This window comes from Nasonia vitripennis, chromosome 3 (assembly GCF_009193385.2).
Source record: "Nasonia vitripennis strain AsymCx chromosome 3, Nvit_psr_1.1, whole genome shotgun sequence".
In the NCBI taxonomy this organism is placed as follows: Eukaryota; Metazoa; Arthropoda; class Insecta; order Hymenoptera; family Pteromalidae; genus Nasonia; species Nasonia vitripennis.
In genome coordinates, this window is record NC_045759.1 from 3745507 (window position 1) to 3768421 (window position 22915).

A 22915-nucleotide genomic window follows, 5' to 3' on the forward strand; every position below is an offset into this window, starting at 1 on the left:
CGCGAATCGGCCTCGTTTGTATACGTTAATCATCGGATTATAGGGTTTTTAGGTTCGGCGGGCTATGTTAATATGGGAAGCGTGTACTCGAAAGATTTTTTTTAGTTAGGAAAAGTAAGGGTGGTTTCGAGAAAAGTTTATAGATTGAAAAAATAAGAGAGTTTTCTATAAAAGTAGTTGCTACAGCACGATCTTAAATATATAAGCATACCAGATAGCACACCACGTATAGAACACCTCCTTAAGCAAAATATCGAACACCGAAATCCTTACCTATGCATAACCGAGTTCGCAAGCCACACGGGCCGCACGGGGCGTTATAGCTCGACTCGTAATCGGAAAACAGTGAGCTTTTCTCCCCCGCTCGAAACTGGAACGACCTCTAGTCCTCCCCTCGCGAACTTTTCTCGGCGCCGGGGTCGTAAACGCGAATTTAAATACGCACCGCGCGAACTCCATACCCAGCGAGAAAACGCCGATGCGATGTACACTCGTTGGTGACCGCGCAGCTAAGGATAAGAACGAACGAGCTAAGTTCTAGGGAAGATACGGGGACGACGCGATATTTGCATAACGAGCTGGGGTTGAGATCATCGTCTGGTTGTTTATCTTTGGTGAGATGTGTCATGGTCGTGTCCTCTTTTCATCGGATAGGCGAGAGTCTGCATCGATTCGTCGAACGACAATATACTTTCGAGAGAAATTACATCGACGAGTGCGATTACTTACGTCGAGTTTAAAAGCGAATCTAGCTGATGAACTTTCGCCAAGTTCGCCGCTCGAATGGCCTTTTTTGTCTCTCGCCTTGAATGATACTCCGAGTAATTTGCCTATTCAAAACAGCTCTCTTTCTTTTCAGGCGAAATTCCCAACCCTGAAGTGCAGATGGGATACAGGACATTTAAGAAAATGCGCAGTTACTTTCTCCAAACGATCGCATTGAAATGATATATGCTTCTCAATTAATTTAACTACCCCGAAGCTTTTCGAATCGTCTTCTCGACTCGCTGTACTTTGAGTGATTTGTTGACTACTTTTTCTCGGTGTGGAAGAAGTTTTAATGTTTGACGTAAAAGTTACAAGGAACTTTTGTTTTTCCGCCGATTCATTAAAATCCTTTAATATACTGTACCGTGTAACTCTCCTTGGTTGCGAAGAGAAAAGAAAGGGAATCGGTCGAGGCGCTTCATTTTAAAAGCAAAGTCCAAATGGAATAAGAAATTTCCTCTGCAGAGACGTACATACTGCAGCTACACATAGCGTATGGACTTTCATGCATTTGAAAACATGACGAACTGACACGACGACGTCTGGTCAGACTCGTCCACGAAACTACTTGCATATTGACTGCATATTATTTCTTTAACTCTTCATTACTATGGCTTTGCTAGGATGATCAGAAAATTCAGTTGTAAGCTTATTACGTTCGTCAAAAAGAAATAATCTTTCGTTCCTTGTAAAGCTCAACTTGTTCCTATAGAAAAATCGAACCGACTTCTTCAGGACAATCCTATTGTGCGTTTTCGTGAAAACGCTTGGCCGATCGGCGAAGCTCGACTTTGACTCGATAAAATTATATTTTCAGAAAACGATCTTACAGGTGAGAGTTGGTCAAGAGGAAAGACTATCGCAAAGACTTATTGGAATTTACGAGAGGAGAACGTCGATCGTGAAATATTGGCTTTCAATATTGGCGGATTATATTTTGCTTAGCTGATTAAAGTTTAATGGAGGCGCGGCGGATAATAGGGAGGATAAGTCGATTGTGTAATGTGCCGTGGAAGCACGCGTTCTTAGCCGACAGGAAACGGCTGTTTGCCGAGAATTCATAAGCGGCCGAACTCGCCTGCTGTTGAATATTAAAATTCCAGACGAGTAATATCGCGAAAGGTGTACACACGGATTAGTCGTATTTCATTTGCGATATAATGCGTACCGTTTCCTTTGATCTTTTTTTTGTGACGCGGAAATTCAAATTCACTTTTTTTCTGAAGAGAGAACTTTATACGCAGCGGCGTGTAGCAAGAGAAAAAGGGTCCAAATTCAAAAGTTCGCTCGCGGCGCCAACCCTGTGCGAGCTATTATACTGCTCGCCGAGTTTCTTTTTTTAAAGCGCATAATCCGAGTTATCGTAAGAACTGGCGAAGCCGCGGGTCATAATAAAATCGCATAAAACTAAGTGAATTTCCTCGAGGCGCCATTTGACTTGCGATTAAAATCGCATCTATTATTCAAACCCGCCGCTGAAAATTGTAAGTCGGCTGCACTCCCAACCCTTGAAAGATTTCGCGCGAGCTGCTGCTGTGTTTCTCAAAATAATCATCGCCTCGTCCTCCTGTTTATGCAGTCAAAAGTGTCCATTTCTCCTCACGACTGTGTTTTTAACTTCTCGGCGTCGTAAAGAATTAAAATTCAGCCGTAAAGCGCGTAAAACAAACCGAGATGTAGCCGTCCCTTAAACCGACCGCACCGGCATTTTACAACACGACGACTTCTCTTCCTCTCCCCTCTGGAGCCTCGTAAAAAGAGCCTCGAGTCCGATACATCCGGGAGAAATCAAAGAGAGACAGAGAGGAAAACTCCCGTCGCGGATATAAAAGAAAAGGCAGCGAAATATGAACACACAGCGGCGCCGCTGATCCGATTGTCGAGAGGAGAAAAAGAGAAACTGAGAGCTATGTGTGTGTGTATAGGAATATACCTGTGCAGGTCGATTTATTCGACGGTGCGGAGCTTCTATAACAAATGGTTTTGTGGTAGGGTACAGGGCGCAATCGATTCCGCGGACAGCAAGACGTGTTTGCATTTCTTTTGGATTTGTGACTCCGGCTAAGGGGTGTCGCTTTATTGGAGGTTTTGATTCAAGCAGGAATAAGATGCGTGTGTTATAGATATATGCGTGGAATCGTGCTACTCATGGCTGATTTATGGATGCAGACTTTCCGCAGTTAGATACGAACCAGGATTCATTGGTTTTTCGAATTTTCCTCTGGGCTATGGTTCAATTATGAAACAATACTTACTCAGCAACTGTAACGATGATACGACAATCGATACTCTTCGACTTTCTCTCTCACAACTCGATCAGTTATTCAATTAACGCAGGTACGAACCATTTAAGAAAAAAAATTGAAACCTGCCAATATTCGCAGAAACGAAATCAATATACCGCTCGACTCGCTTCTTCTTTACATTCTCCTCCAGGGGTCGTCCTCATCGCACACAATCCTTCTCCTGAGCTCTTCTTGAGAATCCTTGATATTCCCTCCTATATACCAATCGGAACTTTTCAGCACTTGGGAACGAAGAGAAATAAAGAGAGAGAGAGAGAGAGAGAGAGAGAGAGAGGGTGGGAGGGAGCGAGAGAGTGGGATCAATCGGCGCCGGATCAAACAGCCGTAAAAAACCATCAATTACACTTGGGTCAAACAAATATTGGCGGAGCATCGCTATGAAAGGCACTTCCCAGAGACCAAGAGCCATTTGCGTCGATCGCTTCTTCTTGCACTTGTGTACTTATTGTATTTTTTCTATTCGCTGTTTGAACATCGAGCACTTCTGCAATCTCTCTCTCCCCTCTTTCTCTGATCGAGGCAAGCTTTTTTGCCCGAGTGTTTTGATGCTCCGGTTTCGCTTTTACTTTGATAGATTGCTCGAGTTGCAGAGTACACACAAGCGCTTTCTATCGACGGGTCCAAATGCTTTGAGTTGTGCGCGACGAAGTACCTGCTCTCGTATGAAACAACTTTGGGAAAGTATAGTTAGTGGCAACCGAGAAATGACCAGTATAATATTTTCTGAAACAGAGGGACAAGCTCACGCTGAAATAATTCCGATATATCGACGTTTTTAAATGCGTACGTTTCTGTTCGCAGGTGACGTGGTCGTACCACAGCGCTGATGTCTTCCGTCTTCTCACCGTTGGACGCAACGCTTACAGCGTCGATCAGAGGATCAGCCTTTACTTTAGGTAAGCTTGAAAAAATTTGGTTAACTTATGCAAGAAATAATAAGGGCAAAGCGCACCGCCAAGAAAAAAAAAGATAAGAGCGTACGTTGCCTTAATCTATATGTAAAGTAATTGTACACATGCACAAAGACTCGATTTTCCTCACGAGCAATCTCGTCGTCGGCGCGTCGTTCGGCGAAAATCTCGCCATCCGGCGCGCGCAGCTTGAATAAGTAGATGATCTCACTCTTGGATGCATTTTTCCAGATACCCAACGAATTGGAGACTGAGGATCCAGTACGCGACGCCCCGCGATTCCGGATTGTACGAGTGCCAAGTGGCGACTTATCCTCCCTTGGTGAAGAAAATTCACCTGCTTGTAACGGGTAAGCTGATAACCGTCCTCTTATACTTTCTCTCCCTTTTTTCTGTTTCTTCTCAGAGCACAGAAGAGCTTCCAAGATTGCACGCGCAAAATGGAAGCCTTGTTAGGCGTTTTATACGTGAGAGCTTTTACTGCTTATAATATAAATCCCCGGAGAGGTTCGCCCGGGAATAGGGGTTAATTCGCGGATCCGGAAGCGCTGGATTTTATACACGAATCGCGAATAATAAAGAGAATTGCTCGTACCCGAAACTCATCTTTATTATTGAGCGTTATAAAACTGGTTTATTAATTCGGCGGAATTTTCGAAACGCCATACACTTTACGAGCCATTCCGCGACGACTTGATATTTATCGGACACTCGGTTAATTTCATTGGAGGATATAGGCCCGCGGTAGCCAAGTGGATACTACTCGACATAGTTCAAACGGTCCGGGCAATTCGATTTGCCCGTTAGTTTCGAAGTACATTTCGTGCATGTATCAATGAGGCCAATCCTCCGATGCCGGAAATCCCGAGACTGCCGAGAAGGTTCTCTCAGGCCCCACCTACTGCTACGCCGAGATCAAGTGCAGTGTGGGTGAGCTTGCAAGCTTCTTGCGATGGTTTATTTGTGTCTCGTGGAAAAATTTAACGAGCTCTCATCAGCATTTGTTTTCGGTTCGGAAGGGTTGAAGCGGAAAGCTCGATCATTGTTTCGTTTTTAGAATAAAAAAGATTTGGTTATTTCCATTTCTCGATTGCAAAGTTCCAGTTTAAATTCGCCGATAACGACCGACCGTATATGTATAGTATTCGAAACGCGAGAAGTACATTGCCCTCTTGCAGCATTTTCTCTCTTTTCTCTAGCTCTTAAGTTTCTCTTTGGATTTCTATTTTACCTTTTTCCCGTTCGCAGAAGTTTCTGGCCATTGTCTAGTCTTTAGATTTTTCGTTTTAGCTTACGTCTCCCCTGAGAGAGCCTCGAAGTCGCAGCTCTTAAGTGATTTTAACAACAGCCATCTTCGCGGAATATGAGACAACAAGCATTTTTAATAATTCAAATAAAGCCATTACTCGAGCTGCAACGGCTGGTCGGGCTCGAAACTTCAAAACTACACGAAATTAGCGAGGAAAAAATCGGTAAAATAAATCGTCAAGCATCAAGCCAATAGCAGGCATTTTCCTCTTCATCCCAGGCAACCGCATTCACTTCTTAACCCAGACCTCGCCTCCCTCGGTTCTTCTCTCAATCACTTTTTCGCTCACCATTACCAGCACACCGGGGACTCTTCTACACACGCTAAGGCCAGGCAATTCGGTGCAATCGAGACCCGCATTCCTTCTCTCTCTCTCTCTCTCTCTCTCTCTCTCTCTCTCTCTCTCTCTCTCTCTCTCCTCTCTCTCTCTCTCTCTCTCTCCTCTCTCTCTCTCTCTCTCTCTCTCTCTCTCTCTCTCTCCTCTCTCTCTCTCTCTCTCTCTCTCTCCTCTCTCTCTCTCTCTCTCTCTCTCTCTCTCTCTCTCTCTCTCTCTCTCTCTCTCTCTCTCGTACTCTGGAGCTCGCGGTAATCTGATCCGATCCAGAGACAGTCGAACGGAACAAAAGCTGGGTTGCTGGCGGGGGCTCCATTTTCCTGAGGTCTGCCCTGCAACTTCCAGAAGGAAGTTCCTCGCCGTCGAGAGGCAAGAAGGGTAGAACAAACCCCCGGCGCGGAGAGGAGACATTGTTACGAGCGGCCGCGATTCTCGCTCGAGCGCGAAATCCGATGGAGCGCGAGAGTCCTTTGATTTCTGGCGCTGCTGGAGTCGGGCTCCTCCATTCGATTGATGAGTGAGTCTCTCGCTCGAGCTTCTTGCTGCTCCACGATTGGCTTACTTTTTTTTGGTTCGTAAGTAGTGCGTATGGAGCGAAAAAATTCGAACGACGAGCAGTCGAAGCGCAGCGACCTTTCACCTCTTCGAAAATGACCCTTCGAAGTAGCATTTTGACTCCGTCATGAATAATTTAGCAGCAGCTCTTTCTCTGCAGCAGTCGATGGAGGGGGAATTCCTCCTAAAACCTTTCGAAAATCTCGGCCCGTCGCGATTTCAATATCGTTGAGAATGCAGCGCGCGCATCGATTCGCGCCCAAATAAATCTGCTTCGGCCGAGATTATGAAAGAGATCCCCCGAATCGCTTCAGGCCATGCACTCCCTCTGTAAATATTCGATCAATTATACGAGGGCGGGCGAAGATCTGTGTGATGCAGCACAGCGAGCTGGAGGGCTGGAATAAACCAAGAAGACTTTGGATGATTCGAGAGATTTGCATGGGAGGGCCTGGAAAATAAGAAACGCGTGCGAGGCTCGCGGTCATATTTGCATTCCATCTCTCGCTGGGATGTATCATATTGCGTGCTGAAGTTGTCGGGAAACAAAAGAGGAGAGGAAAAAGAGAGACAGGTTTATTCGCTTTGTGGATTGAAGGAATGCGCTGCGAAAGAGATTAAATTCCTATGTAATTTTCATTCGCACCTCACCTCTACCAAATCCCATTATCACTCCACGACGATCCCGTAAAATCCCTCGTGGTGCAGGGTATATGCACCAGCCGACCCTCATCTCGAGCAAACAAACCCGAGCAGCACATCGCAGCAGCATACCCGGGGAAAATCCAAAACGGCAAATCTTCCCCCGTCGACAGCCTGGCGCATCTACTCGGCTATCTTCAAAATAACCGCAATATTACGTGATCTCGGTCGCGAGTCGAGTCGCGGGCGTTGTTTGTAACGCGATTCTCCCCCCCGGCGTCGTCCGACAATACGTAGTGTCTCTCTCTCTTTCGCATTGTGCAACCAGCTCACGTAGAGCCGATATCCTCGCGGTTGTTGCTGTCTGTCTCATCCTCTCTGCACAGGCCTTCTCTTCGCATTATTACGAATGACTATCTCAATAAGCCGAGATGCGCATCTTTCGACTGTCGTTGCTCTATACGTGCGATAATAACAATGAAACTGTATACTGATGAGCTTTTCGTCTTAATCGCGTCGAATCGCGTTACATCAGAGTGCGAAAACTGCTCGATTTAACGAAGCTCGAAATCTGATGAACATTCATAATAAATCGGACAATATGCACTCGAATTGCGTATAAACTCGAAATTTCACGAGAATTCGAAACTTGCCCTCTGCGTCGTTGGTTGACTACATTTGCACGAAACTGTTGGAAACTTAATTTTACACCGAAATCACGTTATGCCGCTAACTTCGTTTTCCCATACTGCGTTCTTCGCCGTTACTTCGCGTGTTTGCCCCGTGTACATATACAGGATTTCTCGAGAGCCAGCTAACTGGAAAACGAACCGTCGGCTTTTTATTAATTTTAATCTTACACGTGCGTGAGCTCGAAGTCATTTAGGCGAGTGGATCTATTGTTCTTCGGACAAACGTTCGCAACTTTGAAGGTTCAATTTAGCTCTGCGTTTTGCAACTGCGTTGCGCGCTCGGAAAAATGAAGTTAATTGAACGCAACTCATCACAATGGCGAAAGAATCACAGCACAATATAGGATCCGAGTTTCCTTCCTCTCTTCTTCACTCATAGGGCTAATTAACTAATTGATTTTCTTTAAGCAAACTGCTCTCAGCTATTTTTTCTCTATCTCTCGCTCTCGACTCCCGGTATTTATCCGAGCCCTTAATAACCAGCGCTGCCAAGTGGATACAGTCGCGGGCTAGGGTTTGCTCAGCCGGCTGGAAAAATAGATCGCGTCGCTGATTGGTATCCAAGAGCGATGAGAGGATTCAAGCTGCGGAATCGCGAGTATATTTAAGTGGATGCGCCGTTTTCCTCTCTCTCTCTCTCTCTCTCTCTCTCTCTCTCTCTCTCTCTCTCTCTCTCTCTCTCTCTCTCTCTCTCTCTCTCTCTCTCTCTCTCTCTCCTGTACAAACGAAGTGTGGAAACGCGTACCCTTAGCTTTATATCGCCGGAATACGAGAGGTATTTTTTAATCATATTTCGCGGAGCGAATCGTAAAGCCGAAGTGGAGAATCGTGTTTGCGTGGAATAATATTTGCGCGGAAAAAAACTGAGGCTCGCTCTCGTGCAAAAAAATACGGGAATTAAGAGAGAAACGTCGAGTATTATTATATAACAGTATACGTATCATTCGGAGCAAAAATATAGGACACATCAATTTTTCAATCATCAGACGGGTATTTCAACCGAAATTCACGGGGCAGCGAGCGATTAAAAAACAGCCGTCACTCATATCGCTCCAGATACGCGTACTTTGTTAATAGCGTCAATGTCGAAGCCAAACGCGACTCTCGTTAAATCGACGATAAGCTGATACTTCGCGCGTTCGCCAGATGCTCGTCGTGAAAGCGAAAGCTCGTTACGTTAGCCGGTGCGTATAGAGTCGCGCTGTTGGAATAGTTTGAAATTTCGAGATTTCACGTGCGCCGATGAGATCCTCGTCTACTTTAATAGCCTCCTCCTTATCGCGAGTAAAGTGCATACGTCTATATAGGAGACAAATGTGGAAAATCGAAGATGAAGAAATAAATTTGTATACACGCACACGCTGCTCGTGTTAAGTAAGTATGCACGCGATCCAATTTAAGAAGTAGGCGAGAGAGAAGCATCTCCGCCATCGGGTACACACACCCCCTGCACTCCAGCGCATTCCCCGAGAGACGACGCGACTATTCGTCTCAAAGGAGATTTTTCGCTCGAGATAGAGAGAGAAAGAGAAAAAAAAGAAAAGCAACCGTCCTGCTAAAGGGGATTACGACTATACGTATACACATACACACACAACTATATAGAGAGACTCGCGGGGTGCATCCTCTCCTCTTTTTGCTCTTTATCCCCGGCGCGCAGCCGTAGCTTATTAAATTCTACGCGCTTCGGTTTTTTCGCCGTCCTCTTGGCCGCCTGATGAAAAAAGAAGTCAAGGCGGAAAGCTAGAGAGAGAGGAGGGAGGACGTCAGACGCAGCGATCCTCCCAAGATAAACCGGAAAGGAGTTTCGGAACAATGCGTTATTTCGGCGATACGCCTTTTGTTTCCGACAGCTGCGCGCAGCGAGTATAATTAATTCAGTATTAACAATGAAGTTGGATGCGATGCTTTCGTTCTCCCTTTTTCCTTTCTTTCCGGGCTGTTTTCTACGAATCGCCCGAAGGATTATTAATTACAAGCCGAGCGCATTTCCGGGTCGCGTCGTCTTTTTCGTAAACGGCTTAGCGGCTATTGAGGAAGCGTTTCTAAAATGTCAAAGGAAATCTTTTTGAAAACTACGGAAGTAATCCTCCGCTACAGCCAAAAAATGAAAAGGGATCCTCCGAGTGAATTTCTGGGAAACGAGTTTTTGAATAAAATTATTAATCTTGAGCGGTATTCTTTTTTTTAACGATTCCGAGAGGCCATTAGGACCCGCAAATTGAAACGTCAAACGAGCGCAGAGTGTCCTGCCGAAGTGAAAAGCTTACAAGGACGACCCTGTAAACCCTCGTCAGAAACTTATGAATGATAAGATACAAGAAGCTCCGGGCGGGACGTATATTTCGGCGTTGTAGCGCATAATTATGAATCGATTGCCGTCGTTAAGACGATCAATCAACTCGGCAACGCCTCGAACATGATAAATCGACCGTCAGTCTTATCCGACTCTCTCCTTTGTACCTTAATTCCATGAAGTTATCTTCATAGTCTACTTTCTACGGATGACTAGGACCTGCGATCTCTGATAAGATGGAAAAATTGTTATTGATTAAAAAATACATTTTTGCCGTTAGACTGACAGCTGCTAAGATCGAAGGTATGTTGACGAATCGCTGAATGTTATGTTTAAACTTCTTTTATATCGTGAGAAAGCTCTAGATAGCGGAAGATCTTAAAGCAAAGGTAACTGCCGTAACTTTGTCCGACTGACTCGTTACTTTTTTTATGACTTTATCTATTTCTCGGAGAACCAATAGAAAGATAAAAGAAGTTTTTATTGAATCCGATGTAGCTGCAGCTACGGCGACGCTTTATTATAAGGAAAACTCGGGGACGTTTGACTAATCATTATTGACCACTGTGACACACATTTGTGCAATAATAAAGCGTGTTGGGTGTAGATTGCGAAGTAGTGATTTTACAAAAAGCCTCGGATTTATTTTACGCCGGTATTAGGAGATTTTCAAAGATAACAATTTTATAATGGCTTCATCGCACACGTAAAAAAAGAGTTACGAACAAACGCGTCAATTTTTTTTCAGAACTCATTCGCACATCGTAACACGATGAAATAATCCAACGAAATCATGCATTCGAAAAGCATGTCGAACGAACCCGATAACTTTCCTCCATCCGCACAGATAGAACAGTCGCTAAACGGCATCGCGTAAAATCAAGTCTTGAGATTTACTCCTCTACTAAACCTCTCCTTCCCTCCTTTACTTTTTCCCTTCCCGTAAAGGCCAGAATTACGAGGCGTAACTCCCTTTTTCCCTCTCCCGCGAGCGAGGGCATAACAATACAGATAAAAACTTATACTCCTCCGAGTGCAGTCGTGGACTAGAAGAAGAAGCGGACCTCATATAACGCCGTGGAATTTACGTTGTGAATGTAAACAGCGCGAGCGGAAAAAGCATCGCATTTGCATGTCGATCTCTCGCGCTGAATTTTAATCGTATAAACTTTTCGTTCAGTCCACGCAGCGTCCCGGTAAAATCGTTTGATATTTATGCGGCTGTTTGCTGTAATTATATTCAAGCCGCTAATTAATTTACCGCCCCGTTGCGTTTTTGCATTGATATGCAAAATCGGCCGATCAAAAACGAGCTTTTAATCGGTCGCTTGAATGACGAGCGGGGCTACTTATCGATAATGGATTATCTCTTACTTTAATTTCTTTTGCTATTAACGGCTACGCGATGAAATGTTATCGCCGGAAATTAAATTCATTATCGAAGCATCGATCAAAAGGGAGAGAGAAGGATCAATTGAAAAATAATAATAATAATAATAACTGATATCGCATTACCATACAAATTGCTTTCTTTCCAATTGCAGCGCCGATACTCGTAATAATGGATGACTCCGGGAGGATAAAGTCCGGCGAGAGGCATCTCAAGGCAGGCAGCTCTTTGCATCTGCGATGCGAAGCAAGAGACGTACCGGAGCGATATAATGAAACTGTCATTTGGACCAGGGGAGACGAAATTCTCAACGAAGACGTTAGGTAAATAGTGAGAGGAGCTGTAAATTAAAGGCGTTGTCCCAGACAGCGGACTTTCCTTTGCATTAACGTGGCCGCTTCTTCGCAAAGTTAATTGAATTTCTATTATACGTGAAGGAAAACGCAAAAGCAAATCGAACCATGCAGTGCAAAAGCAAGACTGTAAATAGAAACTTTCCGGGAGACAGAGTTTAATTAATTTTCGCGTCGATCGAGTTGTTTCTCATATATGGTTGATGGATATTTGGTATCTCTCTGTGATTGCAGTGAAAACAGGACTACCGAGCTCATGGACGGTAGGGAGATCCAAGTTATCGTGAGCACGATAGTGATCGAGAGGGCAACGCCAAGACACGCCGGCAATTACAGTTGCGTCGTACCTGAAAAAGCTAGGGCTACAGTCGCGGTGCACGTTCTAAACGGTAAGTCCACCTACTCGTGCTTATAATTCATACCCCAAAGCAATTTTTCCGTTGATACACAAAGTTAGCCATATCGCGGAAAGCTATACCTAACGGCGGCGGAAATAAATCCCGGAGAAAAATCCGCGCGTCCAAAGGGATATCCAGTTTCGTTTACACGAGTCAAAAGACTAGTGCACAAAAGGCGAACACCGGATATCTCTCCTGAATTGAATTCTCACCGTCTCCTAGACGATGCGGCTGCTGCGGCAGCTACGCGCAAATAACGAGAGAAGTAAAAGAGGCGGCAAAGCGAAGTAACTGGAGTGTGCGCACGATGCGCGCCGGATGGCCTCAAAGGGAGACTTGCTCTGTTCGGATGAAGAGGGAGGGCTCAATCGGACAAAAGAGCGTGTAGAGACGTGCGTGTGAAGCCCTCTTACGCGCATCGGGGGACTCAGTACGGGAACGTCGAGGTTATTTATAAATCCGAGGCCTCCGATAAGCGATTGATTTTTTTTTTTTCTATTTTCAGCGGGTGTTCGATGTCGCCGTAGACTCGATTAAAAAAATAAACGAGGGGTTCGTGTCGCGATTCGACGAAAACACAAAAAATACAAAGCCATCTTTGCCATTTGGCTCCAAAAGATCCATTATACTATATGTACAGCTTTTGCAAGCTAGAGCAGATTTTGAAAAGACGCTTTTGGCAAGCCTCTCGACGACGGCTGTTTCGATTTGCCAATTCGCAAATTCCAGTTCACTCGTTCTCCCTCTTGCTAAATGCTTCGCCGGAGTACTAAAATGCCGAAAAGGCTATAGCGGAGTCCTTAGCGAGCGGCGCATATTTCTCACGCGCGCTTTCACTTTGAGAATCCCCGCGATTTTTCCCCGTTTTCGAGAAGTTTTTCAACATGAAGCGCGCGCTTTCGTGTCTTTATCATTTCCGGGGGTATAAGGTACGAAGTTTTTGCTCGGAATGAACTTTCTTTGAGATCGTGAGATAATCTACTCTTGGACTCGCTCTCGTCGTTGCATCGAGTGCACGACCCTGGAAATCAGCAAATATCCTTCTTCTTCGGTGGAAATTTTGAGATGAGTGAGAAAAACTGCTTGACAGTTGATTCTTGTTTTATTCTGTCTAAGGTAACAAGTAGATTTCTTTTTATAAATAAATATTCAAAAAGAGCTCTCGAAGTTAATTAAAATAAAAAAAAAATAGCGCAACCACTCGCGAAGATTATGAAGATTAGCAACGGCATACTCCCTTCTGCTCTCTCTCTCTCTCTCTCTCTCTCTCTCTCTCTCTCTCTCTCTCTCTCTCTCTCTCTCTCTCTCTCTCTCTCTCTCTCTCTCTCGTCATGACTTTTACGCATTTTATCTCCGCCCCATTCCCCATTCCACTTTCGTTTCTTTTATATCACCCTCTCCCGCGGCTACAGTTCGCTTCGTCCTTTTTCTAATTTTATCTCGCTTGCCCGATGTTTCCTGCATTTACATTATGAGTTTCCTTCCCTCTCTGTTTGACTTGTATTAATTCTTTCGTTGCGTCTTTACAATTTCGCTCTATATCATCCCAGCTTCGCTCATCCTTTTCATCGCCGGGATTCGAGCTCAATTTCTCTTGAAAATCAGATTTCACAACAATTTTGCTTGTTACTCCCAGTCATTTGTTTCTCAAGTAACTTATTATATCTTCCGCGTCGAGTACCCTTGAGAAGGTGCAGAGAGCGACTAATAAAGTACGAAAAAAAAATTAACACTCGAGCGATCAAAGCAATTCGCTCTGGGGTAGGCGCGCGTGTGTGCCAAAAGTGTAATTCGCGCGAGAAAGCGCTTAATTCAATTCATCTCGCCAAGTGTTGATAAGTAGAGCTCATTAATTTCACATTCGGCGCGCATTCACATACACACGACGAACGTTCCGCTGCTTATCTTTATATTCGCGTTTCGCTGCGGCTTCCTGTCCGTTAGGCGCCGTTTTTGATTCGAGTTTAAATACTACGCGAAATCGTTTCAACAAATTTACTGTTTTTAATTAAACGATCGAGCTCTCGATAAGAATCCTCGCAAACACCGCGGGCCAGCGCGCGCTCGCACGTATACATCATTAGCAGAGTGGAAAAAAAATTCGGCGCGCGAAAAAGTCTCGGCGTCGAATGTCCCCTAATGCGCTACTCGCATGAAAAGGAGGACGCTCTTTTCCTCGGAAAAACGAGCAAAAGAAGCTGCCGGGCGTTATCGTCGCTGCAGCTTTTTTCAACCATTCGCCACACCTCGGTAGCGTCGCGTCGCGGACACAGAGAGACGGACGGACCGACGCCTTGCGCGACGCTTCAGAAATTCAAATGTATCCAGCTCTCGTTTGCGTGCGCGAGGAGTTGAAAAAAATCGCTCTCTCTCTTTCTCTCTCTCCCTCTCTGCAGAGGGAAAGAGAGAGAGAGAGAGAGAAAAAGATGCTAATGCGCGTCTACCCGCGCCAGCTCGCGGGCATTGTTGCGGAAGAGCTGGAGCTGCGAGGCGTTAAATTTTTAATGGCTCGGGCGCGCGCATATACCTTTGAATTTTCGCGCCTTAAATTGCCCGGCGCATTAAGGAGCGTGTAATGGTTATGGTATTACAAGCTCGGGAATGGCTGCGCGAGGTGTATGCCCTCGCGATGTTGTCGCGGACGTCTTCTTTTGTGCTTCTATTTTCCCAGGCGGCCGTTTCGAGCTTTAACGATCCGCGTGACAAGTGCGGCTAAATTACATTTTTCAGGGGGCGTTGGAGCTTTATGGTGCTTTATTTTTATTATAATCGAATTACGGCGACAGTACTTTTTTTCGGCGGATGGAATAGCTCAGCGAGCGATTCATCGAGTGCAAAAGAATGTTCGGTTTCGACCTATTGTTTATTTATACTCAAGTTGATTAAAAAAAAAACAGCCGGTTATATGAATAGGGTATAGAAATTCCAATTCATCTACCTGCGCGCAGAAAAAGCACCTCAACGTACCAGCAATTAAAAAAGAAGAAGAGCAAAAATAAAAAAGCGTAAGAGATATAATTCCAGCGGAGGTCATCAGCGGACTTAGCAGCGCGTAATCCGACAATTCGGCCGTTTCACGAGAACTCTTGATACTTCCTCTGTTTTCGAAGGAGAAGTTCATCCGCGCGCCGGAAGCCGCTTACGCGCAGCGTCTGGAGGGTGCTTCAGGTGATTCGCGCTAGTTTTGTAGATTTTTATCTTCTTCACAGCGGATGAGTATGTACCTGCCGCCGCTCTCGGAACAGCGGCGCTATACACGGGGAACTTTCGCGAGGGCTTTGCGCGCGAGAGGAGGATATAAGTCGAGTGGGCTGTACTAATGGAGTGAAAAATGGTATTATTCTTGAGTTTTCTTTTGTTTTATACACGAGAGTATAGCGGCTTGCCGAGAGCTGTGCGAAGAATTATGAAGTTGAAATGTTAAAAGGCTCGAGGAGGAGCTTTGAGAGATAATGGCGTGGTGGGATCTTATCGTTTTGTTATTATTGCTCGTATTACTCGAGAATTTTCAATAATTTGTTTATAACGTCGTGGGTACACAAAACTAAGGTCGAATAATAGTATAAAATAATATTCATGGACGTATTCACGAAGGGGCACGATAAAATCCCTCCTGATTCGCTCGCTCGCGAAAACTTCTCTTTGTTCGATAATCGGATGCAATGGTCGATGCGTCGCGGGACTCGCGGGGATTTCCCAGCGTCACCCGTTCAAAAGACGCGGCCACCCGATAGCAGTTCCGAAGATAGCGACGTTGCTCTATACACGGCGCAAATATTTTCCATATTCTTCATCGACAGGTCACTTTCGTTCGTAGAAACGTCTCGGAATAAATGGTCGGTTTGGAAAATCGATAAAGCGGTATGTGGCCGATTCGAAATAGCATACAGTCGTACGTTGACCTATATTTTTCAAATTTTCTGCATTCGAATGGTAAAAGGAAACTAATTGAATAATTGAAAATTTCCAAAGTCTCTATTTTCACCAAGCGTTGCAAGAAGCTTCGCAATTCTTCGGAAAGCTCTGCCGAGCAAAAAGCTCCGGTTCGATTAGAAAACCATTAATCCGATGCAGCACAAAGCAACAAGAGGAGTATCCACGCCAAGTCCAGGGCGGCATTTTCAAGCGACGCATCCCTTTTCACGCGCCGACCAAAGGGAAGCGAACCGACAAAAAAGAAACGAGAGAACGCCAGTTACAAACAAAACAAAGTCCCTTTGGTGCGAATACCCATACACACGGAGAGCTGGGGTGAAAGGGAAAAAGACAAAGTCCACCGACAGCCGGTAATCTCCCGGTAATTTTTCACTCGCCGCGACGAATTTCGGGCCAAGGAGAAATTTCCGCGAATAAGCGACGATCGAAGGGACGCCAATTAAAGAGTCAGATGCTCCGCGCTGATCGACTTTTTCTCCGAGAGCCGCGGCGCACCGAAAAGTCTGGCGTTGTCCCTTGAAGCTCTCTCTTCTTTGACGTGAATGGAAACGGTAGCAGCGGGAGGGAGGAGGAGTCTCATTAATCGCGGCTTTTATCCGAGCTGAGCTGAGTTTTCGAACTAGGCTTTTGCAGACGGTCTACGGGTTTCGATTTTTTTTTCTTCAAGAACAATTATTCAAATAAACCGGAATTTTAAATAAGTCGCTAAAGTCAGCCAAAGCAGCTAACCTAACTTGCAACACTCCTCGGAACTCCTGACGTAGCCCGATATACCTCCACACATCCAACTCCATTTCCAAAAAGCTCCACAGGCTAGGAATAGTAATCGAATTTCCCCAACTGACCCCAACGTCCTCTCCTTTCACGCTACCCGCCAGTTTCCTACACACACACACACACACACACACACACACGTGGACGCCTTCAAACGTGTGCTTCTCCGAAAGGAACTACCAACAGCTGAAGCCCAACGTAACGTATACCCCTTACACACATCCACACTCGCCGGAGACGCGCGACGTCAATTAAAGCTCCACGTCCGTGGGAATGAGCCGCGCGCGCCTAATCAAGCCGAAACCGCGAGCGACGTCGTCCCGCAATTACACCTGAGCGGTTTCCTTTTTCGAGCGTAGCAGTAACGAAACGAGAAACGTCCCCGTAACTGATGCCGCTGCAGCTGCGTCGTCCGGCTAATTATGCCCGAGATTCGACTGATGCTCGGCACTACAGCGACGTTGTACTCTCGAGTGGATTTTAACGAGATAAGCCACCGCGAGATTAGTCTAATTTCACGTGGACGTGAAGGGAATGTTTAATATTTCTTTTCGAGAGGGACACGAGAGCGCTGAACGTGGAAATCCGATATCAATAAAGGACTGCAGACGGCTAGAGTGGACTCTCCGGAGAGTTGGTAAATCAATAAACCGATGCTCAATCTCTGTTTCCACTTTGACGCGGCAGCGGAACAATACCTCAGACACCGGCGAACTATAGCTGAATTATCATCGTTCGTCCGTTCCGATAAACAAATCAAGCCAATTTGCTCGGAATAACTCTGCAGCGCCGATTTTCCTTGTACTTCGAGCTTATGCTCCGCGAACGTTTCTATAAATCAAGCTATTTGCTTCTGCCATTAAAGATTTTTACGAGCCAACTTTGGCCAAGTGATTATTATCTCTTGTGTAACCTGAAATACAGAAACGATGATTTCTCGTTAAAACGAATTGAAACGAATGTCGACTATGCCGCGCTTTATATAACGATTATTCAGAGCTATACTCTTTTTTCTCAATCTTTTCCCCGAAATTGATACGGATGTCCACATTAAACGCGCGAACCCCAAATAATCTCCGATATCCCTGCTTTTCTTCTTAAGCCCCGCAGTGACGCGATTAAAGCCATGCCGATAAGGCGACGACGGGAGCTCGAGCGTAAAATAAATGAAAAATCATTTTGCGACTTGAAAAGGCTTGAGGGAATCTCTCCTGGGTAAACGCGCGAGAAGCTTCTTCTCGTTTCTCGAGCCGTAGCTTCCGAGAGAGAGAGAGAGAGGGCGTGTAAAAAGCCCTGCGAGAAGAGAGCAAACCGCAAGAGATGGAGAAGAATGCTCCGGATTAGGACGAGTGCTCGAGCGCGAGATCTTGGGATTGGCGAGATTTTTTCTTCTTTTCTCCTCTCTCGAGAAGAGTTAGCCGCGAGTTACGAGGGCTTGGACTGTATATCCACGTTGACGCTATACCTTATGCCGAAAGTTTTAGTTGTCTATGCTTTTGTTTCGTTACAGCGGATAATTGCGTCGTGCGGAACAGAAGCGCGATTTTGTCTCGAAGGACAAAAATCCACAAAGAGGAGCGCGGAAATGGAGCTGGACGGGGAAAAAAGAACTGCCTCGAAAACAGAGTCACCGCGCGCAAAACTTCCAAGGAAGGTCTCCTGGAGATAAAGACACATACGTTCTCTTACAGCGCGCGGGCGAGAAAAAGTGAAAAAAAGGCCCAAAGAACGCGCGGACGATTTGACAAATTCCGCATCGATTTTGGAGCATTGCCAGAGCGGCAATTTCCAGAGAAGCTCCGAGCTTTCTCTGCACAAAAGGAAAAGGAGGAATGCGTTTGCGCCCCGGCGAAGTGACGATCGTCTCTGGACCTCCCGCTACACTGATATCTCGGTCAATTCGAGTTATCCGGTTACTCGGGATATGTTTACCCTCTCGCTATGCAGTCTACTGCGCTATAGAGGCTCCTATCGCGCGAGAGCAGCTGACCCTAAGCTTGAGCAGCTTGACCGAGCGCGGTGTGACGCGTTAATTTACGGCGATTGAATTTTTATGGCTTTTCAAACATTTGCTGTAGTTTAACGCGGAAGCTTGAGTGTATTGGAAAATTCATGGCTGTCTCTTCGGTAACTCTATTTGCTATCAATTTTCGATCACCCGGCTACCTTACATATACTTTGGCTGTGAAGTAAATAGAAGACTACACTATTCACACCGTTGCATCGCACACAACGCGCGAAGCCAAACAAACGATCGAACGATCGGCAAAAACCGGGTTAACGCGTCACTCTCACCTATTCGCGCGTTTTTCGTACCCACCGCCGTCCCTCTTTTTCTCCCGCACGCAGTCTCTGCTCTTTCTCTCGTGGACGACGATCGCTAGAGCTCGATCCATCACGCGATTTTCTTCTCGGCGCGTACGTGTTTTTCATTCGTGGAAGAGAGAGGGAGAAAGACAGAGACGTTGTTTCACGCTCGACTGACCCCAAAGGGACGCGCGACGAGCTCTCGACGAGAAAAACAAATTCGTCATGTTGATTCGATTACGTCGAGAGAAAGTGCCGTCGCAACGCTTGACGCGGTATATTTTTAGCGAGCGAGTGGGACGACTGGCTAAGTGGGCGTTTTATCGAGTTTTGTACGGGAGGTGTTGGGAGTTTTCTTTAAGAGAGTTTGTTGGGGCTATGAATTTTTTATTTGAATAAATACATTCTAGTGAACTACTTTCAATCCGTGATTTCTCCGTAAATGTGGCCATAACATTCATCGCAAACTGCACCTTCGCACGCTGTGTCCTTTATCAGCTGCCTGACCTTACCCTTCATAACTCGAAAGTTGATTTCATCGAAATTCCGGGACCTGTTGATGCTCTTCTGTAATCTGTTGGTCATAACCAACAATTCTTCTTCACCGCTCTTTGACGACTCCTCAGGGATCATCTTCAGTGCGGTTATGTACTGCAACTTCTCCTGGTCTTCGGCTACCGTGTCCTGTCATTTAAAATAATATTCATCAACGATTCAATTAATCATCAAGCAAATTAGACACTTACGAAGTCATCCTCGCAGAGTTCCGACTTGCGATTCCAGCACACAATCTTGGTGCTGGTGAGCCCAGCGAACAGTACATCTCGATTGGACCAGCGGAACGCCGTAGCCTGTCCATCGAAGATATCATTGGCACCGGTCGTCGCAGGCTTGTTACCCTTGACCAAATCGTTCGTGTTTTGAGCGCTAAGTGCACGAGAGGCTAGTGGAGCGAAGAACAGCTGTTTACCCGCGGGGTCTAGGTCCATTGGCACAATACCACCTGGCAGTGGAAAACTTTCTCCGGCGACGTGGAATATTTGATGCTCCGACTGCGGGTTGTACTCGCTTCCCTCGAAACGTCGGAAGGTCTTGCCGTCGAAGGCTATCAAGCCGTAACCTTCCGAGTCTGCAATGAACACCTGAAAACGAAGTCGAATGATTCGTTTGATCTAAATTTTAGGAGAATTTAAGGTTACTCACCGTAAAGTTGTCGCATTGCAGTTTGTTTGTGTGGATGACAGGGTTCACTAGAGCTGATCGATTTTTAGCATTTGCGTATACATTTTTCGGCATTTCGTAACTTTTGATGAGTGTGTTGTCCTTCAAATTAAACGCCATTAATTTCGCCGGACACACTTCAACCCGATCTACTCGGCCGCTGTCCAAGACCCACAATCGGTTGCATGAATCAATCTGCAAATAATGATAACTTGTTTAGGTGACCATTTACTTCTTAGCTACATCGAGTAACTTACTGTGATACTCCAGGCACTTATTATTTTACGGCAATCTGTTCTATGTGCATGCCACGAGTGATCTGGATATGGTTCTAGCAAGGGACCATTGTCTTCTGTCGTATTTGAAACGGTTAACAAAGAAACCTTAACATCGCTCTTTGGAACGACGGTTATGAAAACACGTCCATCTATTCATTGAAAAAAATAGTCGATGATCCTCTTATTATTATTGTGTTAAAGAAAAATGTTTGACTTACCGCTTGATACGTCAACGTCAAAGGGCACAACCTTCCGATAATTAAAAAACGCCGTTTCGTTATATTTATTTATTTTGGTTATCACATATTTGTTGCCTTCTCGTCTGCTTTCAGTAAGATATTCTAGAGGCAGCGGAGTTACTTTTAGATATTTCCACTCATAAATCGTTTCTAGATTGTCCGACGACGCCCCGATGCCAAGTATAAATGCGAAAATCCATAATAACAAGGTATACGTCATCTTAAACGTATATATTTAGTTGCACTAGCTTCCAGGCGTTCTCAGCACTACCTACTGTCTAGTTGACAGTTTTCTGGTATTTTATACGTCGTCATCGTACGATAAGATAACAAATTTCACGTTAAGGAAATAAAAAAAAACTATATCTTTTCTTTAGGCATTCTGAAAATGAATTGGCGCGCTAACATGAACATTTCAAAAATGTAGTGTTACAATCTATTGTAGCATTTTGGTACATATTGTACCATTATCGAAAAATAAAATTCCGGAAGTAAGAATCACTTGCGCAAATATTGGAATTACGTCTATAGATATTATATGCTACAGCTGTAAAACAAGAAGCTTTTAAACTGTACAGCAAACAAGAAAATATAATACCGGTACATGCGACAGTAATATATTTTAGATCGTTAAATTGAAACTATTGGTAAACTTGTTCTAGATGTTGCCAAGGTTTTTATTTTTATTTTTAATACATTTAAAATTTAAATTAAATTACAGCAACGTGAACGATAATTATAAAAAATGAAAGGTAAATCAAGTTAACGCCGCTGAAAACCATACTTGCTCATTCATATATGTATTATTTGTGAAAGGACAGTGACATGCTTGCAATTGTTACAGGAGAACTGCCAGCTGCAGTACACGATGGAAACGGAGTTTCCAAATCAGTCCTAAATCTTTGGCTTATTCACCTGACTGTCAGCTACGTCTTTTCTAGATGACAATTCTAAGGTGAGTCGTTAATCTATTAATCCCACTTCAACATAATTACGAATATAACATTTCTCTGACGATTATGCAATAAAATAGTATTACTATTATGGCATTACAGTCATAATTACTGAATCAGAGTATTAATACAGCATTCAATGATTGCTACAATTAAAAGAATCACATCATAGCTCATTCCGATAGTTAATTAACATGGCTATGTTATCAACAGATGAATTTCCCGTTTAATAACAAGGAATAATTAATCCTCTATTTCGATCGAAATTCCGTTTCTAATTAATCATCGATGATGCATGACTCATCGTCGCAGCCTCAATCATATTATTCTAAATTTAAAAAGTCCATCCCAAAAACACCTTCCCTCTGCCAAAGTCCAAAAGAGTATCCACACTCGTCGCGCAAGATGCAGCAGCAAATCCGTCCTCGTCAGCTTATACAGCAGCGTAAACTTCTCTCTTCCTCCTCCTAAAACGCTTAATCCCGTCGATAACGCAGCCTCTCTCGCAAATCGCCGAAAGTCCTAGTTACAAGTCTCTCTTCCTTCCTTTTTTTCCCTTCCCCAGATAGGCGCACCGAGACGAAGCTCTCGTTCTCTCCCCTTTTTCATCCCGTCACCTAATCCAAGTTGCAGATGAGTTTTCGCGACGTCGACGCATAAGAAGCTTGGGAAAAGTTTCGGCGATAAGGGCTGCGCGAAAAAATCCCTCCCACGGGGAGAATTAAAAAATCAACGGATTGAACTTTGTCGAGCGTACGGGGTATGGCTTTCAATTCTGGCCGAATATCGCGTGATCGAGGGGGTGAAGGGAATTGGATCGTGAGGAGGTTATTAGAGTGTTTGTATTTTTCATTGTTTTTTTTTTCACCTCTCTTCTAGCGCGACGGCTCTATTCTCGCCGGTTCATTGTGCGCCGTTATTCATGGCTGCTGTTGTGCGCGTTTATCGGAATCATCGAATTTTTTTCAATTTCTCTGAATGCGTATGGTAAGCAAAAAAATTGAAAAGTGTTCTCAACGACGGAAGCCCGTCATCGAGTTCCTGGTCGCATAGAGAAAAGCCAATTTATCACTTCCGCTCTCTCTTTCTCTCTGGAAAGTTTTTATATTTTCGATGCTCGCGCGCGTTCGAACGTTATTGCGGCCATTCACAAGGCTGTGCCTCTGCGCGAGCGTCGATAAATCACACGATGAAAGTTCGAACAGTTCATACGCACTGGAAGTGCGGCAGTTTCTGTATCTCTAATCGCAGAA

At 44.9% G+C, this 22915-nt stretch overlaps 2 protein-coding genes across 4 annotated transcripts in view; one reads left to right on the top strand and one right to left on the bottom strand.

Annotated features, from left to right (window-relative positions):
• Positions 1-22915, top strand: part of LOC100679016 — a 153017-nt gene that overhangs the window by 124777 nt on the left and 5325 nt on the right. For all 3 annotated transcript variants that reach the window (XM_016984576.3, XM_031926208.2, XM_003427245.5), the window contains 5 exons: positions 3876-3970; positions 4217-4335; positions 11358-11526; positions 11791-11945; positions 21554-21664. In XM_016984576.3, coding sequence (XP_016840065.1) covers positions 3876-3970; positions 4217-4335; positions 11358-11526; positions 11791-11945; positions 21554-21654 — 639 coding nt within the window. In that variant the 3' untranslated portion in view covers positions 21655-21664. The remainder of the gene's footprint in view (positions 1-3875; positions 3971-4216; positions 4336-11357; positions 11527-11790; positions 11946-21553; positions 21665-22915) is intronic.
• On the bottom strand, positions 19342-20985 carry Mrjpl9 (major royal jelly protein-like 9). Its single transcript, NM_001161506.1, has 5 exons — positions 20689-20985; positions 20450-20619; positions 20175-20387; positions 19718-20113; positions 19342-19655 (listed from the first exon to the last, which is right to left on the bottom strand). The coding sequence occupies exons 1-5, from the start codon at positions 20927-20929 to the stop codon at positions 19392-19394; spliced, it is 1284 nt and encodes a 427-aa protein (NP_001154978.1). The 5' UTR covers positions 20930-20985; the 3' UTR covers positions 19342-19391.